Source organism: Lissotriton helveticus, chromosome 4_1, assembly GCF_964261635.1.
Source record: "Lissotriton helveticus chromosome 4_1, aLisHel1.1, whole genome shotgun sequence".
NCBI classification, from domain to species: domain Eukaryota; kingdom Metazoa; phylum Chordata; class Amphibia; order Caudata; family Salamandridae; genus Lissotriton; species Lissotriton helveticus.
The window spans coordinates 1,971,656,057-1,971,678,915 of NC_136063.1; the positions used below are offsets into that span (position 1 = coordinate 1,971,656,057).

Sequence of the window (22,859 nt, forward strand, 5' to 3'; positions counted from 1 at the left end):
GAGTTACCCTGTCCTCCTCTGTGGGACTTGTTCCCCCGTTGAGCAGGCTGGTCTGACCCACGGCCGGACGAACGTCCCCTTCGTCCGGCCCTGCCAAAAACCGGGTGGAAGGCCCGTTTCAGATTTGCTTGAGCCTTATCAAGCCCACTAAAGGTTGAAACAAACTTAGTAAGCTCTTTAAGAAATGGAGCTCCGAAGAGCAAACCTTGAGCTTGGGGGCCAGATTCCGAAGACGCTAAATCAGTGAGACGAGGATCAAGCTTCATCAAGATGGAGCGACGACACTCCGCCGACAAGGCACAATTTGCATTTCCAAGAAAACAGACAGCCCGTTGGGACCAACCAATCAATTCATCTGGGTCAATAGGATCGCCAGACTCCTTTGCTCTGTAACCCAAGTCCAGGATTTTCGTGAGTGGGCCTAACAAATCCAGAAGTTTGTCTTGGCACGAACGCCACGACCTATCCAAACCCTTAGTTGGATCTTTAGAGTACTTACGCATATATGTGACCATGGTAGGGTCTACATCAGGCGTGGAAGCAAGCTTGTCTGAAAGGTCAGGGCGAGGGCATTCTGAGCGTAAACGAGCACGCACATCTTTTTCAAAAGGGGAACGAATGTGGGATTGGACATAGTCAGCCACCTCGGGGGATGGCAACCAAGCGGAGGAATTAGGATGTATGATGTCCGCAGGATTAAATGTCAACACCTTAGGAGAAGAAGGTGCTTCAACATAGTGCTCCTTCCGAGATTTCTTGGAAGGTGGAGGCTTAATAGACTCAGAGGACGTTGAAGAAGAAGATGACCCATGATCTGTGTCGGACGGAGGGTCCGAATGGCAGGCGCAGCACGCTTCCTCGATGAAGGAGCAGAGAGGGTCTTAGCCAATTTAGCAAATTTGGATTTGTGAGGGTTCTTTGGCGATTTTTTGTTACGACTAGAGGCAGGAGGCACCCAACCCTGTTGGGCTGCATAGTCAGAAAGATGTTTTTTCAATGGCGCAATCTCCTGAAACAATGCCTGGCCCATGTAGTCATCAAGGGACGCAGAAGGCTCATCCTCCTCATAATAATCCTCACCTTCTTCATCATAGTAATTCCCCATGGTGACAAAGACCACCCAATACAGCCCACAGGAAGGTAAATGATAAGTTTTGCAGAACTTATAGTAGGCAAAGCCAAATTGGGGGAGTGATAGCCCTAGTGCAAGTCGTGAAATGCAGGAAAACCTGACCAAAATACAATAATACGTGGAGGTAGGACTCGCACTGAATACCAGCAATTTCTGTCACTCTAGGCAGAGCCTATGTTAATTTATACAACCCTCAAAATAAGTTGCAAGAGGGCATCAGGGAGCTCAATCGGCAGCACCAAAGGGCAGGCGTCGAAAACACCAGATGTTCCCTCCATCTGAGGCAGCTGACGGCTGAGGGAAACACACGCCTTCACTGGGCGTGTAAACATATCACTCGCGCATGCGCGAAGCCGCTGCCGAATAAGAAAGGACGCGCGAGGCAGCGCGACCCTGCCAGCTCCAACTCCCGCTCCACAAAAACTAAAAACAACGCGAAATGCACGTTGAGTAACCCAGGAGGTGAACAAACGCTCCGACAAGGGAAAAAGGCAAATGAAGGTAGCGACCTGGCACCAACACAAGAAACGAGGTCAGCGACCTCGAAGCAACACGCCGAGCGGCGAGAAAGAGAGCGCAAACAGCGCGAAATGAAGCACAAGTCATAGGCAAGTAAGCGGTGCAATTATCTAGAAACACAATGCAGAAATATCAAGGTAATGAAATAAGGCACTTAACTGGCTGCGCAGCAGCAAAGAAAGAGGAAGTGTTCACCTCTATGACCCTATTTATACATTCACATACTCTATGGTTACCCTGGGTTTATGGGTAATGTAGTTTGTTATTTCTTTACTGTGTACTGATTGGCTGCTGTATTTCCAGTAAAGAAATTAAGAAAGCATAATCGGAGCCTCCGTCCTGCCATAGAATCCTTGTTTTCTTCCGTGGCCCTTACTTGCTGGACAGAACTCCCTGATCCAATAATGCCTCTTCCTTCATTCACTAACTGAATTTAGGTAGCAACCTAAAACATGTTAATTTTTTACTTTTTTGTACATTACGGTTCTATCATTTTAAATTCAAAATTATAACAAAATGGAAGGCTGTTGGCAGCACATTTAATTCCTAGAGTTTACGTTTATTTCCCCTAGTTTTGTGCTGAGATACTGTATATTATTGTTTCTCCAGGGTATGTTGGTTTGTAGTGTACACTGACAATACCAGGGCACACTCTACCTTCTTAAAAATGGGCACCAAGTGGGAGTGTGCACTTTATTGTCTGAAATGACTGGCTTTCAATGAAATACCAATGTATCTGCACGTCGCCTCGCCTTCCAACCTTGTTACCTAACACCATCTTTTGGCAAGATATAGCAGTCCCAGTGCACGTAGGCAGGTTTTGTATCACATTACCAAAAACAGGTCTAAAAAACACAAGCTCTTCTAGTTGGCCAACACCTTCACGACAAGGCCATGCTTTCTGATCTTATCTACATGGTTTTACTTTGATCCTGTGGTTTGCTGCAATATTTTTGAGTTCACACATCTAAATCAGTAAATCATTTGTGGCTTACATACCCACTGAGGCATATTACAGTTTGGAATTATTTCAGAAAAACAAAGTAAATGAACTAGTTCATTAAACGGTAAGGCAGTAGTTGGTTAAACATGATTCTGGTACATATTAAGAGATCCAAATTAATTGTATTTGGTTTCATACAGTGTAAAACATGGTGCAAGGTGTTAGACGCCGACCATGAATGGGCTGATGATCAAAGGACAGGCACAAATTGGTCAACTAAGAGAGAATGATAGACACAGGCATGAAGAACAGGAGTCTTCAACACGGTGTGCAAAGGACATCTCTAGTGCGGAATTGCTCTTTTGGCCACATCCCTCAGCTTCTAAGCTTGGAAATATTGCTTTGATTAACTCTGGCAGGACAGGCTCCACTCTGCAGTGACCCACTAGAAGTGTCAGTTTGCACAAAAGGGAAAGGCGCTAAATACTTGAAGCTGTGGGTGGCTTCGGGCATCATTGTGGTGACGCGAGAAATTGCAAGATGTCGGGGTGCTAAAGAGATGTCTAGATGATATGTGCCAAGATAGACACCACCAATGAACACACCTAATGACCTCCCTACTGGCAATTGTGGTGTGTGGGGGAAATGTACTGATGTTTTGTTGGATTCTGCAAACAGCTTGATTAGTGTAAGAAGATGAAAGTTTAGGGTCACTGGTGCCAAACTTATTTTTACAGTTTTTTTTATAAATCCTAATATATATATATAAACATATTGGTAAACAGATTGCAGAAAGATAAACACTTATGTTAGAGTGGGTATCTAATTAATACCCAAGCTTGTTCCCGAGCACATACTTCGCTACAAACATAAGCCAAAGTGACTTTGCAAGGGAGGCGTAAGCTACAACCAAAAAGATACTTTTTCATCAAATAATTACAAGACTCCCAGGACTGTTAAAAAGTCTCTGAAGAGATGTACAATAAACATACATTTCACCAAACCGGCTCAGACCACAATCACACCCCTTCTGTGTGGGCTCAATGTTTGCCCTGGAGATGGCCTAAATACTTCCTTACTGTTAAGAGAAAATGAAGTCACCTGCTCCTGGATACTGCTATTGACAATCTTCGAGCATGTTCTTCAAGCCAGGGAACATCCATTACAAAACCCAACCGTTTCTCCTGGAAAACGATAGGTTCACTCACAAGTTACAGAAGTGAGAGTCAGCTACCTGGGACTTTGCTGGGCGCCTTTCTGGGGAATCCCCCATTGGACTGGTCCGCATCCCCAAAGTCGTAGGTTTCTCTGGGCTTTGGCTTGTACTCTCGCTTAGGTCGGGACGATGCGTCTCTAATCCTAGAAAAAAACAAAATACACATTAAAACAGAAAACAGAGAAATTATTCCTACAGGTCTAAATCAAACCAATCTATACCCCTACACAAATGGCCAAGAAGGTATTTTGTAAACAATATACCGAGGCAGGAGAATAAGAAAGAAAGTGGGTCTGTTTTTTTGTGTTTTTTTTTTATACAGGAGTTATACCAAACTGCTGAACGAGTAACCCTTCTGCTCGCTCGTCCTTTCAAGTTTCCACTCCATATTACCTTTGCTTTCACTTTTCCACTCAGACAGCTATTCCTAACCTCTAAGGATCACTCTGTTGCCAAGTTTACAGAAAAATGTGAGCTCTTCAATGTCCTGGCAGGAGCTACACTTCTGACACACACACGCACTCCCAGGTCCAACTTTGTAATGCTCAAAGAATGCGCAGTAAGGTTTCATTTTTTACCCTCTTCACGCAGACTTCAACGTCATCTCCTCATATTCCACCCATTGTGTTTCATGACCCAGGCCAACAGCGTTTTATCCCCTCGCCTACTAAAAACACAATCTGCATTGGAAACTTGGTATACACATCTGGTTTCAGCTACCAATTCAACACTGATCTTTAACAATGCTACCATTCAACCCAACAACGTCTGTGCTTGACATCAGACTTCCTCTGAAATCGTCTCATAAATAACAAATCGCCTTGATTTGGTAAATTTGGAAATAACCATTTACTTCATTCTGTCTGGTCCTTGATTTCCACTGCAGATGAAAATTATGAATGCCATTTTTTCGTAGGCGGATTAATTTCTTTGACAGTGATAGCAGATGATTAATCAATGGTCTGTATTTTTATTATGGATTTCCAATGATTTTGTGTTTTTTTGACAATTTAGAATTTAAATTTAGGATTTCCTTTTTCAATTTACTAGTTTGGCATGCAGCAGATCCCTCATTTCCCTTAATGTTCACCTCTGTTAGGTTTCAGCTACACAGAGCTTTAGCTGTCTAAAGGCCAGACCTATTGCTTCCAATACACTACATACACATTGAGTGAGGTCTGGGTCAGCCCTTCACTCATGATCGGATGGCTTTGCCATCCATCTCAGTTCCCAGCTCCTGATACAATGGTGATTCTTGTGCTTGTTCTGACTAAGACCCTCTTGGTCTCTCACTGTTCTCATTGGATAAGCTATGTCCTTTCACTACTTGCCTGAGTTAACTCTCTTCTTTTCTACTGAGTGTATGTGTTTACTTTCTCTCTACCCCTGTTTTCACCTCCCCCACAAACCATAGGTGCACTCTTTCACCAGCGTATGGTCCCAGAACCCCATGCCGATCCCTAGGATTATTTTAATTTTAAAACTTGCTCACTATTTTCGTCTACTATGCAACTATGGAAGAGTCCTAAGGTCCATTCTCTCTTTCGGCTCGGCTCCCTTCTTGTCTTTACACAACACCATCTGAAAAAGCTGGAGGCTCCCTTCTTGTCAATTGAATTTTTGCAATATGACCAAATATGCATGTAATTGTGTTAGGGCTCAAAGGTGTGTATTTTATGAAGAGACTCCACTTAGTCTCAGCCAACAAGCCTGCTCTCACCTTTCTTTCAGTTTATCCGCAAGCTCATCCAGGATTTGCACGGCTTGCCTGTGATAGTCTAACTGCGCATCCACCAGGGCTGACAGCTGGCTCACCTGTTCTATCTGTAAGAAGGCATGAGATCATAATACGTCAAAAAAGCAACAGCAGTGTAGCTTACAACCTGCACTTCAGCACCATCTAGTTCACACCCTAATATGCAAACAGTGTGAGATCTCCTCGTCGCCTTCTCTACTGCTTGCTAAACTTCGCAGTGAAACTAAATCCTTGCTTCACAATCTCTCAAGGCATAAGCTGCAGATGACCCGTTCCTTCTCACGCACTATTATACTTCAGACAAAACCTCATAATATATCACCTCACATCTCCAAATCTTTGTCTCAGCAAATCACACACAACAGAGCATAGACTTCCCAATTCTCTCATTACGCAAAATGAACGCCTTCCACAACTTCTCAAATTCTGTTTCCCTTCTGACCAAACGGCTTCCATCAAACACATCGAGGGGCATATTATCAAGGACAGGCGATACATTAATATGCTCTATGAATTCCAATAGAAGCTCATGTTAGATGTGTTCACATCTAACATGGGCTTCAATTGGAATTCATAGAGCATATTATCAAGGCCATTATTGCCGCTTTATCAGCAGTTTCCTGCCGATAAAACCGGCGATAATGTATCGCCTGTCCTTGATAATATGCCCCTAATTTCTTAGTCACTCCCTTGACAGCTCTTTATAATTAGAAACATTATTCCAACCCATGTGAGGTAGAAATGACTGTCAACAGCAACTCCTTTGAGTATGCACATCTGTTGCTCTTTGAACAGTTTCCTGCTCCATTGTTGTTCAACAATTGCCACAAGTCTGTGAGCTCATTAAACCTCAGCTTTACTGCAGCAAAACTATCCACATGGATCTTTTAGCATATTTTGCTCCTCCAAAGTTAATGGCTTCACATCATACCCCCAGACTGTGGGCATATTCTCCATCACAGTTTTATCTCCTGTCTACTGCTCCCTTACATCAGTCTCTAGCAGGTTGTGCATGCTGGTCTCTGCCACTTCTTTGGATTCTTCAATCTTTTCCAGGGCCTGGCGGAGCTCCTCCTCCGGTATCTTCCCTTGACGCTCCTTTTTGTAATGAAAGTCCAAGCGCCGACCCTCCAGCTTTTTCAGATGGTGCGGTGTAAAGATAGTCACGATTAACAATACGCAATCAACACTCACACATCAGTATAGGAAGTCACTGAGCAGCTGTGAAAATATGCACACTGTCTTCGTCATGGGGGAAGCACATTGTGGACAGCCACTGAACAACTAACTGTAGACAACAGCCCCTTGTGTAGCATCTGCTGCTAGTCATCGGACACTCTGTGCCTATGGCGACAGAATACCTGACTAGGACCACAGACTGTGATACAGCAGACGCTTGTAGACAATGCAAATAACCAGTCAGTTGACAAGGGTTACAGTTAAGGGCAAACCTGCTTCCAATTTCCCAAGGGCAGGAGAAACCACTGGAACTCAATCCACACGAGCAAAATGTTTTCTTCACATATAACCTTGTAACAGTGTAGCCACAATATTGCCTTGTACCATAATCCCTACAGGGGTGCCCTTGACTGACTGGAAGAATGTGAGGCCCAAGGATGCTCACCGCTTTCAGGCCCTATCACCATCTTGGTAAGGATGTACAGCACAACCCTAGTAAGTGACCTAGCTTGCGAGATGCACCTGCAGCCTATGTTCTAGTTTTGAGGACTTTCTGCTCTCCAAAGCCTGTATCCTTGTTCCCATGTCCTGCACAGCATGCATCATAGGTCTGAAGATGTCCAGCACTGTCTGTATCCTATTTCCAAGATGTGCACTACTGGGATAGCCTGACTCCTATCTTACCATGGTCTCTCTGAGACATTTAAATATCTACACACACATTCAGGATCCCGCATTACTCCAACACAATTAAAGAAAATCAATATAGAGATAACATTATAGTTTTGGTCCTTTTATAAAAAAAAATTAAGGTAAGCCGCTAAAAAGGGAATCCCTAGAACATAAACAGAGATTTTTTTAATAATCACACACGACGGGCACATACAGGGATTAAATCATAAAGAACATATATTCACAAATTTACAAGAAGGGGTTCAGTACAAATGATATCAGTCAGTCAGTCAGTCAAAGTTCTTTATTGCGATAACTTAATATCATACAAAGACAATGGCACAAAAAACAACAGATAACATAAGTAAAAAAAAGCAGATTAAAAACAATTAAAAAACTATTAAAACTTTAAAAAAGAGCATTTCAGATAAAAAGCAGTGTACCATGTACATTTCATTAGGACTTTGCAATTGCGTAGTGTAAAAGTACATTAATAGTAAAGTACATGATAAAGTGCAGTATCCCAAGGAATAATCCCCGAATGATTGATCTACTAAGATACACAATTTAATCTAAAATTCATTAACCTGAAGTTGCCATCAGCCCGACTAATTAATAGGCAAGTCTGCACTCTTGAGTCTGGTATTCCTGCTTCTTATTGCTCTTACCAGGAAATTTGCCACAAAAAACATAATCCTGGGAGTTTGCAACATCTGTAGATAAATAAGGGCAGGTCGGACCAGAATGAATCCTGCTTCCTTAAGTATAGGAACGAGAAACTGTCTCCGGACATCGTTATAATGGCTACAAAACATTATAAAGTGCATTGTGCTCTGATCTGAAAAAAGATCACATGAACATGGCGGGGCCTTTTCCGGGGTACTCCACTCAGAATAAAAACCCAAGTTAAAATGAATTAGGTTAAATCTAAAACGAGTTAAAATGAACCTGTGATAAGAGTTAGTCACCACATTAAGGTAGTTGTCAGGACCACTAGGTATAGCCAGCAAAAGGCTGGCCCTAACACAGGGTTTCCGTAGCTCGGTTTCCTCCCTCTCCAAGGAAAGAAGATCTTTCATGGCAGCCTTAGTGAATACAACATCATTAGGTGTTATAGAGTCAATGGCTGTATATAGTTCAGGCCTCCCCAACCTGCAAAAACTGTCCTTAATGTACTTTAACCATCCAATCTTATGTACCTTATCCAGGGTCAAGCAGTCCCTTATTATGGAATGGTTTAGGGAAATTTCAGGATTAAGCCACAGCTTGAGCCATGCGATTAATGGGGCTGTTCTAACCATATCGCTAATGAAGCCTTCTCCTATTTCCTGGTGGACAGTATAGGATGGGGTTGACTGCGGGACGCCCAAAACTAATCTGAAAAATCTATTTTCCGCGGTCTGTATGGGGTCAACTCTTTTATGCCCCCAAAGGGAGCTCCCATATGAAGCTACAGAGATACATTTGGCTTTGTATATTTTACTAATAGCTTCAAAAGGCCTTCCCCCTAGTCTTTTTGAGAAACCATGAAGAGCAGAGGAAGTTCTAGCCAATATTGCTACTCTACTTTTTACATGAGGGCCCCAACTACCTTTGTCGTCAAAAGTGATCCCTAGATAGGGGAAAGTAGTAACCCGAACAAGTTTTTCCCTTCCGCAAAGAAAGGTTTTATGGGCGGATTTCCTTGAGGCCAAACCCATAAGCATAATCTGGGATTTTTTTGCGTTGATTTTCAGGTCTAAGGAACCCATAAAGGATTCAAAAGCATCCAGCAACCGTTGTAGCCCCACTCCTGTTCGTGCCAGAAGCACCGCGTCATCCGCGTACAGGAGAACTGGGATACCCTGTCCCCCCGCACGTGGAATATCGCAGGTGACCCCTCTTAGGGCGGGCTCTAAAGCATTCACATACAGCGTGAACAATAAAGGTGCCAAGATGCATCCCTGACGGACACCTCTTTCCGAAGCAAACACTTCAGTACATCTTCCATCAGTAGAGACTCTAACTTTAGCAGACAGGCCAGAATGCAGGTCGGACAGTAAGCTAACTATAGATCTGTCCAGACCCATCTCGACCAGTTTACCCCAAAGCTTAGATCTATTGACCATATCAAATGCAGAGGAAAGGTCCATGAACCCTAGGTACATGGACCCATCCTTAGCTCTGGTGTATTTCTCAATCAGTAAGTGGAGATTGAGGCACTGGTCCAGGGTGCTTCTCTTGGGTCTAAACCCGTATTGCACATTGCTCAAGATATTATTCTCGGTGGCCCATGTATTCAGTTTTGCTAATAGAACTCTCCCCAAGATTTTGACTGAGGAGTCTATCAGTGAAATGGGCCTATAGCACACAGGGTCCTGCCTATTGCCTTTTTTAAAAACCGGAATAATAGTTGAAGTTTTCCAGGACTTCGGGATGTTGTCACGGTTTAAGGCGTTAAAAACCCTGCAAAGCAATCTTGACCAGAAGTTGGGGAAACATTTAAAAGCATCGGCCGGAACACCATCCGGTCCCGGTGCCTTTTTTGTCAAAGTTCGACTAATGGCATCTAAAATCTCCTCAACTTCAAAGTGCAGGTGGTTACCCAGTGTGATAGTAAACTCTTCATAAGCACTATTCTTAGCTAAAGACTTGCCTGAGTATATCTCTCTGAAGTGTTGGATCCAGTCCTGATCTGGAATGTTTGCTTCCAGAGGGGAGTTATCCTCGCCTGTGAGAAGGGGTTGATTAACAATTCTCCAGAACTCCCCACTATTTTTTAATATGGCTGAATCTGTAAGTTGCGCCCAAGCTTCATCTTTAAGCTCTTTCTTTCTGGCTGCAATAGCTTTTTTATATAAAGCCCTGCTAGTCCTAATAAGGTCACGATCCTTTGGATCGGATTTGAGGGCGTTAAGCAGCACAGAGTGTGCTAGGGAACAACTGTGATCAAACCATCTTTTAGGAGGTTTTGTCTTAATCTTGCTGATCACAGAGAGCCTACCACTTATCTTACAACATATACTGGTAAATGCTAGAATGACATCCCCATCATTAGCATCATTCGATAAGCAGACCCCAACCTCTTCCTCAGAGTCTAACAAAAGTTCCTGAATGAATGGTTCTGGGGTGATACTGTCCCATTTGAGTCTGCGTCTTTGGTCCTTAACTTTAATTGGTCCATCCATAAAGGTTGAACCATGGATGCGTCCTAATAATCCACCCTCTCCTATATCCAGAGAAACTGGGTTGTGGTCGCTAAAAACAGATATCACAGTTCTATACATAAAAACTTTAGATAAAATACATGCAGAAATAAAAATATAATCAATGATAGAGCCATTGTCTGAGCCCTTAAAAGTAGGGGCCCTATCCTCCTCCCCACAACTAGATTCATAGAGGTTCCATCTAGCAAGAAAGGTTTCTAGACATTCCCCCTGCTTGTTATGCGCCAGATGAACCATTGCGCTGTTCGGGGGGGATTCAACGTCATCACAAACACATGATAATAAGCACGGATGAATATTAAAATCCCCTAAAAAAATAATTTCAAATACGTTAACATCCACACTATAGACTGACAGGAAATCATCCAATCTACCGAGACTATATGACGTACAATCGGCAGCATTGGGGTTATAAAAATTAATAAACAGAATGTTAGGAGACTCATTATGAGACAATTCAACGATAAGGCAATGTTCTGAACCTGAGGCTAATACCTTAAAACATCCCTTGATATCAAGTTTAAACAGGCTAATCAAGCCCCCCTTAGCCCTTCCCGCTGAACTAGCCACGGCAGGGATACTAAAGTAGCTGAAGCCATCAAGAGAAAAGGTGTTACTAGTGTCCCAGGTTTCCTGCAAGGCGATAACGTCATACGTGGATATGAAATCTAACCAGGTTGCATTATCTGCCTTTGTCTTAATGCCAGCAATATTCCAGGTAAGGATACTAAAAACAGGCACGTTAAGCCTAGGCTTTACGAGTTGTTCTGGCTGAAGTCAATCATTATGGTCTAAAAATGAAAGGGGTGCAAAGCGATTGGATAGTGGGAGGGGTTGAGCAAAAGGATTCTGAAACCCTTGGGGTACAGGATGATTCACTGTATTACGAGTTTGTTCAAAACCCCATCTCTGATGTGTATCGAGGTTGGAATCCCAGGCAAAAGCTGGTGTTTTAGGGTATGTGACATTCTGTTGTTCCCCATAAAAAAATTTAAGTGTCAATGGTACAACAGAACCCTGCCTGCGTTGTGGTGGGAGTAAGTTAATTAGGATGTTGGGTAACACCCCTGTGTGAGTAAAACTTACTGCTACGCAATCCCCCTTAAATTTTTTGGGGCGATTGCCCAGCCATGAGACCCTTTTGGCTGTTTTAATTTCCTGGGCCAGCTGCCGCCCTCCCCCTGGAGCTAATCTCATGTTTGTTGTTAGCCACTGTAGGGCTTTATTAGCATACATAGATTAAACAAAGCATTCTGTAATTCCGATACATGAATTTTGTTATAGACAGGGGTATTGGTTTTTAAATTGACATTGTTGTTTCTTGAATTTAAATGAGTTCCTGTGGGGCCATTATAGCATTTCCTCGTAAATCATAATGGTCCCGGGTAATTACTGGTCTTGCAGAGTAATGACACTTGAGACCAAACCATCAACAAGCCCATATCTCACACTTTCATATTACAGCATCATTGGATGGTGTATTCTACCCTTAAGACGTACTTTCCATTGATCCTTTTAGAGTGGCATTTTCATGCCATGACAATTTTGATTACCGAACTTCGTTTGACCGGGTCACTACATTGTCAATGTATACTTGGATATATTTTGTACTGAACCCCTTCTTGTAAATGTGTGAATTATATGTTTTTTTATGATTTAATCTCTATATGCGCCTGCCATGTAATATTTTACATTTTTTTTGGTTTAACCTTTTCCTAAATCACAAAACGTATGACTGAGTTGGATTATATTTTGTCACCAATAGGACATCTGAATTAATTTAAAAAAGAAGACTCTGTCACATAGAAGTTATAAGCATATTAAGTATCAATCATATGTTATTTCTATTCTTTTCTCTTTTGTGTTATGATATGTTTCTGTATTTTATTCAATAAACTTATTTTGAACTTAAGAAAAGAAGATTCTGTATTCATTTTGTTTGAATGATTCCCTTATTAACGGTGTGTCTTATAACAGTAAAACATCCAAGCTCATAAGGTGTTATTGGCTTGCCCATTTATTTGAACTTTTTATAAAAAGAGCACATTACATTAAACACGAATTAAAAAATCTAGCAGGGGTTGTTTTCTATTCTCTCCCTTTTAAATTACAATACATTAGAGGAAATGGTTAACAATAACATATCATTTCCAAAAAAAAGAAGAAAAAGAACACCCACTGTTATTTAATATTTTGATGTTTGCATCATAGTTCCAGTCAATCCCTCTTAATTTACGAATTTTGGTAAATGAAAAATGAAACTCTGCTTTAAATCCAATGGAGACAGCTCCTTGGATTATGGTGATTACTGAATCCATTACATTTTAGATTCATTTTAAATTTCCAGTGGGTTTTTAATTTAATGTGCTCTTTTGGACCCAGTCTGTGTCCAAGGATCCCACATGCCCTGCACTGGTACAGTCCTTAACAAATCCCCAAAATCCCCATTTCTTGTAGATTATGAGCACCTAAATGTCTCATAATGTCATTAACTGGTATTGCATGTTCTCTTTCTACTTGAAAGTCCTGAGAGAGCGCCATGTTATTTTGAAATTCGTAGGTGTGCACCATAATCCCGAGTAGTCTGCACCCACATATTTAAAGGGCCTACTAATGTAGTTTAGACTTATAATGTTAGGCTGAGAATCAGCACTATATATATGGATGTGATTATTAACCAGAGACTAATGTAGAGTTTTAATTGTAATGCAGTGTTGCCTAATATAGAAATGTAATCACCTGTGAAATGTCGTATTATTAACGAGATGCTTTTGAAATATATGTTTATTAATGAGTGAATTAACATAGGCTTTAGAATGAAAGCTGGTGCTACGTTGAAAATAGAATTAACGTGTTGAAGTAGTGAAATGTAATGTCATGCTGTGTTAGAAATGCATTTGAAAATGCAAGGGCCTGAAACATGCTGAAGCCAGAAGAGGCCTAGTTGTATTTTCTTTTGTTAGCATTAGTCGAGAAGGAATGATTTTCCCTCTCCGGGGAGAGATGTCCTCAGAAAAATATGAAATTGTAACTTCGAATGTTTTGCAGAGATGTTCTCATGTATTTCGGCTTGCAGGTGCAAGGCCACAAGGCTCATTAGGTAGCAAGGGTCCATTGTTTGGGAGTTAGGATACTAGACGCGAACGGATAAAAGCTGCCAAGAATTTGGGAGTGCAACATTTAGCAAAGAAGGTGCCTGGGGCCCAAGGACACACCAATGGACGCTGGATGGAAAGGTTTCATACTCGGTGTGTCAACTGTTTTTTGGATTTTGCATTACGGACAGCACCGGAGGTGGAGAGCAGATTTAGTCAGGGAACCGACAGAACGGGATGTAGAAAGCTGTAGAGAGAGAGTCTTGGGAAACTTAGGGCACAGTGGTGTGTATGAAGGAGCATCTTAGAACGAGCGCGACAGACTATTTGCCTAAAGAAAGTCTTTGGAAGTCTTTACTGCTGACACCTTTACTCTTGTTTGATGGGAATGTTATGTAGGGATGTCACCTTATAGTAGTGTAGGGACAGACTAACCATTTCCTTTTATTTTTGTAAATGCAGTCCAAACTTCAAGCTGGGACTGTTCTTGGTTGCCTGATGTTACTCGAATTGACTTTGCTTTTTATCCTGAGTCGCTTAAGAATTTTGCGTGGGATTAAGTTTGTATTAGTGCCAGTTTACTTTTTGAATCTTTTGCTGAGATGTTTGTACATTCAATTATTTTTGGCTTTGTAATAAATCTTTGAAATTCCAGTGGTCCTTTGAGTTCAATTGGATATGTTTGGAAGTTGTTTAAAGACATCATTGCGAAATCTTTCTCCATATTTCTAGAACAGGGAAAAAGTTCCAGTCGACCTGGTTTGGGATTCTAGAGATGGGTAAGAAAATCTAGAGAAAAATCCGAGCTTCCCCAGTTGGTAGCAGTGTAGGATAGTTCCCTTTCTAGAGTAGGGAAAATCTGATCTAGATTAGGATAAGAGTCTCCCAAGGCCTATAGAAATTAGAGGATGATTGCCCAGTGGATTGTCGGCGGAAGACAGCGCTCCATGGAAACTGACGGAGAGCGACGGTGCGGCGAATAGCAGCAGTTCTTAGGAGAGTAAGTATGAATAGGGTTATATGTTGCTAGATTGCGGTGGTTATATGTTGTGTTGTGTTGTAATGTCTTGCGGAGTTGGAATGCCTGTTCTATGAAAGGAGAACCATCTGTGAGCGTGCGCAGCCCGGGAAAATCCTAGGCTCAAGGAGTAGCTTAAGTGGTTCGGGTGTATCGAACAGCAATAGTAATTGTCGACCATTGTTAAGGGGATCATGAGGTACCATTGATCGCCCGCTGGACCGAGATATGGGGAACAAATGTGTGAGTGCATGAGTAACTGACGCCGGCCATGAGTTGCAGTGTGTTTTTAACCTATCAGTTGAGGTGATTGTCCAGTCGTTTCGTGGACAGACAGTTACCAGTTCGGTGACAATTATGTGACTGTGGACGTACAGTCAGACTGTGGACGTACAGTCAGCGAAGTGGTTGCTTGGTCAGAAGTGATCCTTTCAGTATATGTTTGGGACGTGTGTGTAAGTGAGAGACGAACTGTAAAGGAGGGGAACTGCTGTGAAGCGGAGGCGAGTGACGTCAGTAGGCACTGCGCTGGGATAGGGCGGTTGGTGTGAAGCTGCGCTGGGATTGGTGGAATGTCATCAGGAAGTCAAAGAGCGCTGCGAGAGAAATATGCTGGTTCTCATCATGAAATGTTTTCAAGTTTTGCGAGATTTGTTTAGAAAAGAAAAGTGGCTAGAACCCCGGGGGTGGGGAGGCCCCACCCGAGGATACCCCGGCTCATTACATGGCTACAAATGTTGGGTTGCACACTATATTGTGGCTCGAAAATTGGGCTAAGATGACGGATGGAAATGAGGAGTTGACTTTTCCTAGATATGGAACCTTCAGATTGGAAGTGTTGTATCAGTTGAAAGCGATTATGGCTTCTTTGCGACCTCTGCCTAGACCGACACAGTTTGAGGCATTGAATGCATGGATCAGAGCGGCGCACGAAAGAAACAGGGACAGGCGACAGGAAAGAGTGAAGATATCAGTCAGAGCAGTCCAGGACGCGAGGTGGGATGCAATGGAAAAGAGATGGAGAATACTGACGATTGAGGGAGACAGGTTATACCTGTTGTTAGTTAAAGCAGGGGATGCACAGAAAAGGAGCACAGAGGACGATGACAGTGATACGGATGATAGCTTGATAGAAAGACTTTTATCAGAGAGACCACCCCAATACAAGTTAGAGGCGGGGGAGGAGAAGTCAGCCCCGGTGGAGGAAGTGAGAGTACCACAAGTTCCTCCCAGAACTGAGGTAGTGGGAAAGCTCTCGCCAGGAGTAGGACAGAATGTAGAAAGTGTCAGTTCTCAGAGGTTGCTAGATGCAACCTATTGGTCCTATAGTGTCAGTGTATAATCCAGAGCAGACGCGAAGTGGAGGTCCATCGCGGATTGGTATGGAAGGGAGCATCATTAGTGAAAGAAATAGTGTGGTGGATGGGGTGGGTCAAATGCCAAGGCCTTCAGAATGGAGTACCCCATTGCCAGCGACAGCAGACTCGTCAAGAGGTCCGATGGATTTAAGGGGCCTGAGACCAAAATCTATAGGGGAGTTGAGGCCGGACTTGAGAACATGGGAGACAATTGAAGGGGCTCACAATGACAGGCCAAGGGAGGGGACAAAGGGAGCGTCAAGAAGAGAACGCCCTGCAGAGGCGTATCTGGAGAGAACAGGTGCAGAGAACAGGACAGTGTTTGTGTAGAAAGGAGTAGTGGTTCTAGTCGAGGAACTTTGAGTGCGGCAATAAAGGCAAAGAGAATTGATGTGATGCAATTAAAAGCAGAAGTGGATGAGATTGTTGAAGGAAATTTGCCTTTAGAGAGGATTGAGCTTTATGAACCAGATGAGTTGTTGTTTGTGGCGAAGGATGCGACTCGGAAAGCTAGGTCCACTCATGAGAAACTAACTGAATTGGCAGACAGATATCATGTGGACTTGTCCAAAACAAAAATGCTGCAGGGTAATCACAGATTGCAATATACTGAGCAAGATCTAGAAGAGAAAAGGGTGATCGGATTGAAGACTCACATTCGAGAACTGATTATAGGGATACGAGCTTGGAGTAGACTTGACAAATGGGAAGAAAGGTGGTCAAAGAAAAAGAGTGTTAGAAGGAGTACTATTGAGACACCCCCTTCGGGAGGAGGAATGGCAGGAATTGAAGCATACCCATTACGGGAGGTGGCCAATGGAGGGTATGTGCATGTACCCTGGAGTCTGGGAGATTTGGCTGTCTTTACGAATGATTTCGCAAAGTTGCAAGAGAGCCCAGTTGAGTGGTACAAGCAGGTAGAGAGGTTTGTTAAGATCTCGAAGGTGCTGTGGATTGATTTGAACACCTTATTTGGAAGGTCGCTGTTGAATGGCCCACTGTGGAGCCAGAGAGGGATGCTGCCACAAACGGACCATCATCTCTTGTGATGAAAAAATACAAGCAATTGATCACGTGGTTGAAATCTAAGGTACCACCGCGCGATATCGATTGGGTGATGATAGATCGGACGGTTCAGGAGCCTAAAGAGACAGTGCATGATTATTACGAACAACTGTTACAGGTCTTTAAGCAGTACAGTGGGTTAGATGTGATGGATCCTAGGGGCATGGGACAGTTTGTCTCAAAGTTCGTTCTAGGGTTGAGGCCTGATATATGTCTTATGATCCAGCAACATTTAATTTGTTGGCAGAACAAACTGCTGGACGAGATTTTGACGTATGCTACATACTGTAGTGATGAAATCGACTTGAAGCACAAAAAGCTCAAGGACATGCTGATGTTGGTCCAGATGCAATCTGCTGAAAAGGGAGGTACTTTTGGAAGGAAACAGAATGTCCAGAAAAAGGGAAATGGGGACGACTCTAAGCCAAGGATAGGTGTAGCGACGCTGAAAAAGACGACCGAGTGCCATCAGTGTCACCAGATTGGACACTGGAAATGCGAGTGTCCCTATAATCCTGCAAATCAGGAATAGCAGGAGGAGGGAGGAACTGGTTCAGGAACAGGTACCTCAGGTGACCCCGACAGCAGTAGCAAAGACAAAGTTGATCAAAGGGGGGACCTCGGCCCCTCGAGTACAGGTTTCCCAGCCACCAAAAATATCAACAGGAACTCAGACTGTCTGGCAGATGCCTCTCTTTGAGGAGAGCCATGATTGTTACATGGACCCATTGGCCTGAGGGGGGAGGAGGACTGCACTCTTGGGGTGGTCCTGGAGGTAGACCAGTGGGGACCATTTGTAGAAGCTGATGTTGATGGTCACCCTACCACCTTTCTGGCTGATACTGGTGCTACCCATTCTACTGTGAGATCTGCAGTAGTCCCAAACATACCCCTCTCGGGACAGACAATCCAAGTTGTAGGTGTTGCCAATAGGAAATAGACAAATGCTTTGACAGAACCAATTCCTGTGAAGATAGGAAGGTTCAGGGATAGACATCAATTTGTGGTGTGTGATTCAAGTCCTGTTTGTTTGCTAGGGAGGATTCTCCTGTACAAACTTAATTGCTCCATCTATTGCACCCCTAAGGGAGAAGAATTGCAGACGAATGACGATGACGCTACCTTTAAGGTCGCAAATCAGCATGTGTGCACAGAGATGTACCCAGCTTTGATGGTGGAAGAGATTCCTTTTGATTTGAGAGACTCAGTTTCACAGGTGGTGTGGGACTCTACTGGAGAAGACATAGGATCGATTAAAGCTGTTGAGACAGTTAAGATTCAGGTCAAAGAGAATGTTGGTTTCCCTCGAACACCCCAGTATAATTTGACCCCAGAAACGATTGCGGGAATAAAGCCTGTGATTGAGTCTATGATTAAACAGGGAATATTGAAGGAGATATTGGGGACTCCATGTAACTCGCCAATAATGGGATTGCAGAAGCCGAGTGGGATGTTCAGGATTGTACAGGACCTGCGCCGAGTGAACAACATAGTTGTTCCCTGTTGTCCAGTGGTACCGAATCCATCTGTAATCTTATTTCAGATCCCGTGCCAAGCTAAGTGGTTCACTGTGATAGATCTCTGCCAGGCTTTCTTCTCGATACCTTTGCATGAAGAGAGCCAATTTTTTATTTGCTTTCAGGCTAGAAAAGTGTGTCTTAACTTGGTGTCGTATCCCTCAAGGGTACACAGAGATCCCATCGATCTTTAATCAGATCTTGAAAAAGAATCTTGAGAGTCTAGTACTGCCGCAGAACTACGTTCTCGTCCAGTACATAGACAACCTCCTTGTTGCTTCAGAGACTGAAGATGCGTGCAGGATTGATACTATTGCCCAACTGAACAATTTGGCAGAGAAGGGACACTAGGTGTTGCCAAATAAGTTGCAGTACTGCTTGAACGAGGTGCAATATTTGAGTCATAGGATAGAGAAGGGCAAAAGGAAAGTGTCACCAGATAGCATTGAGGCAATACTGAATATGATGGTGCCTTCTACCCAGAGAGAGGTTAGGATGTTCCTAGGGATGGTTGGCTACTGTCGCCAGTGGATTGCTAACTTCTCATTGAAGGCAAAGCCTTTGCAGAGACTGACGCACAAGGACGTGAGCAATCCGGTACCATGGGACATCGACTGTATGAAGGCTTTCCTTGAGTTGCGAGAGGACCTTTGTCGTGCTCTCGCCCTGGGAATGCCTGACTACAAAATGCCTTTTTCATTGTTCTGCTGTGAACGAGAGGGTTGTGCATTAACAGTCCTAGTTCAAGATCATGGAGGTGTCCGTAGACCAGTTGCCTACTTCTCAGCTACTTGAGATCCAGTAGCTTCAGCGTGGCCCGGATGTCTTAAATCCTTTGCTGCAACAGGTGTCAGCATTGAAAGGTGTGAAAGCATTGTGATGGGTCATCCATTGACTGTTTTTGTACCACACTCATTAGAGTTGTTAATGACCAGGACCAAGACACAGCACTTGACGAATAATAGGCTCACGCGCTACGAGCAGGTTATACTTGCTGTGGAGAACATGACCCTTAAAAGGTGCTCTGTTTTGAATCCTGCTACCTTGATGCCGTTGCTAAACACGCATGGAGATTGTGAGGACCATGATTGTCTTGATGTGACTGAACTTTGCACCAAACCGAGACCTGACATTGTTGATGAACGTTTGATCAACCCTGATGAAACTTTCTTTGTCGATGGTTCGTGTATAAGAGACAGTGTTGGTCAGCTGAGAGCGGCATTTGCTGTATGCACAATTTCAGGAGTCGTGGAAGCTGCATGCCTGGAAGGAGTATACTCCACTCAAGTGGCTGAACTCATAGCTTTGACGGCTGCCTCCCTGGCAGCAAAGGGAATTCATATTACCATTTACACTGACAGCCAATATGGGTTTGGTGTGGTTCATGACTATGGACAGCTATGGTCTCAGAGAGGTTACATGACTTCGTCAGGATCACCAATCCGGAATGGAGAATTTGTTAGGCTGCTTCTAGGAGCCTTGCAGGAACCCATAGAGATTGCTGTTGTGAAGTGCACGGCTCATGGTAAAGGAACAGATTTCATGTCACTTGGAAACCGCTACGCGGACGAAGTTGCACAACTCTGTGCTGAGCAAGGTTATTCACTCACTGAACAAGATATAGAAGGGTGCGAGGAAAGAACCGAGTTAGACATGATGCTGGCCATAGCTGATACTTGGGATGAGCTCAGATGCATGCAGGAACAGGTGTCTGACCATGAGAAAAATATGTGGATCTATTCAGGCTGCGTTAAAAGGAGATGTGGATATTTGGGTCTCGACTGATGGGAGAGCGGTGTTGCCAGATGAGCTGTTGAGTCAAATTCATGGTGCAGTTCATTTGGGAAGGGATGCGATGATACGAGTGTTCTGACAAACATGGCACAATCCAAAGTTTCGTGCAGTGGCAGAATCTGTTTGTCAAAGGTGTGTTATGTGTCAACAAATGAATGTTGGAAAGAGAACTGCAGTCACCATGAGTCACATTGGAAGGTCTGGGAGACCGTTCAATAGAATACAATTGGATTTTATTGAGATGCCCAGATGCAATCACTTGAGGTACATTTTGGTGGTGGTGTGTGTGTTCTCAAGGTGGGTGTAGGCATACCTGACACATAGGTGCGACACACTTACAGTAGCTAAGCTATTGTTGAGGGAACTAATGCCTAGATTCGGGGTCCCGACCTCTTTGGAATCGAACAGAGGAACTCACTTCCATAGTGAGATTATGAAGATGATTTGTACAGCACTGAACATTGATCAGAGACTCCATTGTAGTTATCAACCAGAGGCTTCTGGGATAGTGGAGCAGATCAACAGAACTTTGAAAGCTCGGATAGCGAAAGTGTGCTCATCCAAGTCTCTTAAGTGGCCAGATGCCTTTCCTTTGGTGCTAATGAGTATGCGCAGTACCCCAGACAGCAGAACAGGTCTCTTGCCTCATGAAGTGCTGATGGGGGGGCAATGAGGTTACCAGCGGTACCATCAACAGCCTTGCTGAGTATCACCGATGATCTTGGTTAAGCATTAGCAGAAGACATCTTGTATTTAGAGACTATCTTGTCCATTTTACGGAATCCATTTTGTATTTCTGTCGGCCGTTTTGGTTGCCATGTGCTCTGTCCTACCTTCCTGTTAACTGGTCTTGAAATCTGCCTAGAGACAAGATATATTTATCCTCTTCTGCTTTGCACATGCTCAGTTGAGCATGCAGCTGTTTCAAATTTGTAACTGTCCACCAGAATTAGCTAACTGTCAGCCCTTCCCACTTGTTGCTAGCACACTCTCTATATGACCTTATATGTATTTGAAACCAACACTCTGTGCCTTGTACCACCTTCATTGCAGCCCCTGTGTGGGTATAAAAGGACAAAGCTCCTTCCAGTCAGTGTGCTACCTCATACTCTACCGATGGGTGTTGTGTGAATGTAGTTACATCTCATGAGGTTTAATAAACTCTGTCTTTTCTATTCCAGTTTCTGTGCCAACTTCTTATTATTGGTCTAATTACTCTAAGCAGAGAAGGGCGAATCCCTTGCACTAGTAGGCCTGGCTGAGGCTTGGTACCACAATCTGATCCTTGATTATTGCAAGGGACTCGCTGATGTTATCCGCTCAGTGTCCCATCAGGTGCAGGCTGCTGTGGTTCCGGCTTCCAGTGATCTCTGCCCCGACCTGAGTCCGAGGGACTGGGTGCTAGTTCGGAAGCACGTGAGAAAAAGCTGCTTGGATGCTCGTTGGAAGGGGCCCTATCAAGTCATCCTTATAACGAACACTGCTGTGAAGTGTGCTGGGCTTCCGAATTGGGTGCATGCTTCACACACCCAATGAGTTCCAGCATCCTTGGAAGAAACAGCTCCTCTCCTTGATGAAAATCCAGCTGAGGTGGCAGGGCCACAGGAGGGGACAAGCCAAGCTGTGAGGGTGCCTGAAGAATCAAGGGACTCACCAGATCAAGCTGAAGAGGGTCACAACGGAAGTGAGTCTGAGACTGTCTCTGAAAGGGGAAGTGACTGTGAAAGTGATCCGAAGCCGAACTCAGCTAAAGAAAACAGTGAGCAAAGTGAGCAAGTCGAGAGCAGGAGGACCAGCAGAGCAGGGGAGCAGTGGCCGGGAAGACAAAGGCGACTGAACCAGAGGTTGGTTTCCGAAAGGGATCTTGCTCCTGTGTCTGAGGAGTCTGAATCGGACGGAGACGGGGAAGGGTAAGCTCGCAGAGGATTGAGAAGATCAAGGCGAAATAGAGTGTCTTGTCGAAGGTACGTGACTCCTGAGTGGACCTACCCTGTGACTGATGCCAGGCATATTGAGATGGGGATGGGGGGGGGGGCAGTGACAGTGATCAGTAACAGTCCTAACATCAAGCTGGACGTGCTTTTGTTGGTGCCGGGACTTGAGATCGAAGGTGTACTGACCATCACTGTTCCAAATCCACCAATTTTAAGCAGAATTTGTCATCTAATTTTGAGTAGATTGCTTTTTCCTACATTCAGCCCTGAGATATCAGCTCAAGACTCCAACGTTATTCGTCTTAAACTTTTGGGATATGTGCTAGAAGCGGTTGGAACAAATCTTATTATTGATGAAGGAGACTTTTGTAAATACTTTTTGTAAATAAGATAGGTCAGAGTGGAAGAAGAAGAAATTTAGGGACTTCCCATAGAGGACGGAGAAGGGTTAGGGT

At 43.7% G+C, this 22,859-nt stretch overlaps 1 protein-coding gene across 1 annotated transcript in view; it reads right to left on the reverse strand.

Moving 5' to 3' along the window:
- Window positions 1-3,820: 3,820 nt before the first annotated feature.
- LOC144828242 (endophilin-A2-like) overlaps window positions 3,821-22,859 on the reverse strand; it is a 33,767-nt gene continuing 14,728 nt past the window's right edge. Inside the window, exons 3-5 of the mRNA XM_078686320.1 lie at window positions 6,557-6,716; window positions 5,531-5,634; window positions 3,821-3,953 (exon numbers count right to left, since the gene is read on the reverse strand). Of these exons, the coding sequence (XP_078542446.1) occupies window positions 3,821-3,953; window positions 5,531-5,634; window positions 6,557-6,716 (397 nt within the window). The remainder of the gene's footprint in view (window positions 3,954-5,530; window positions 5,635-6,556; window positions 6,717-22,859) is intronic.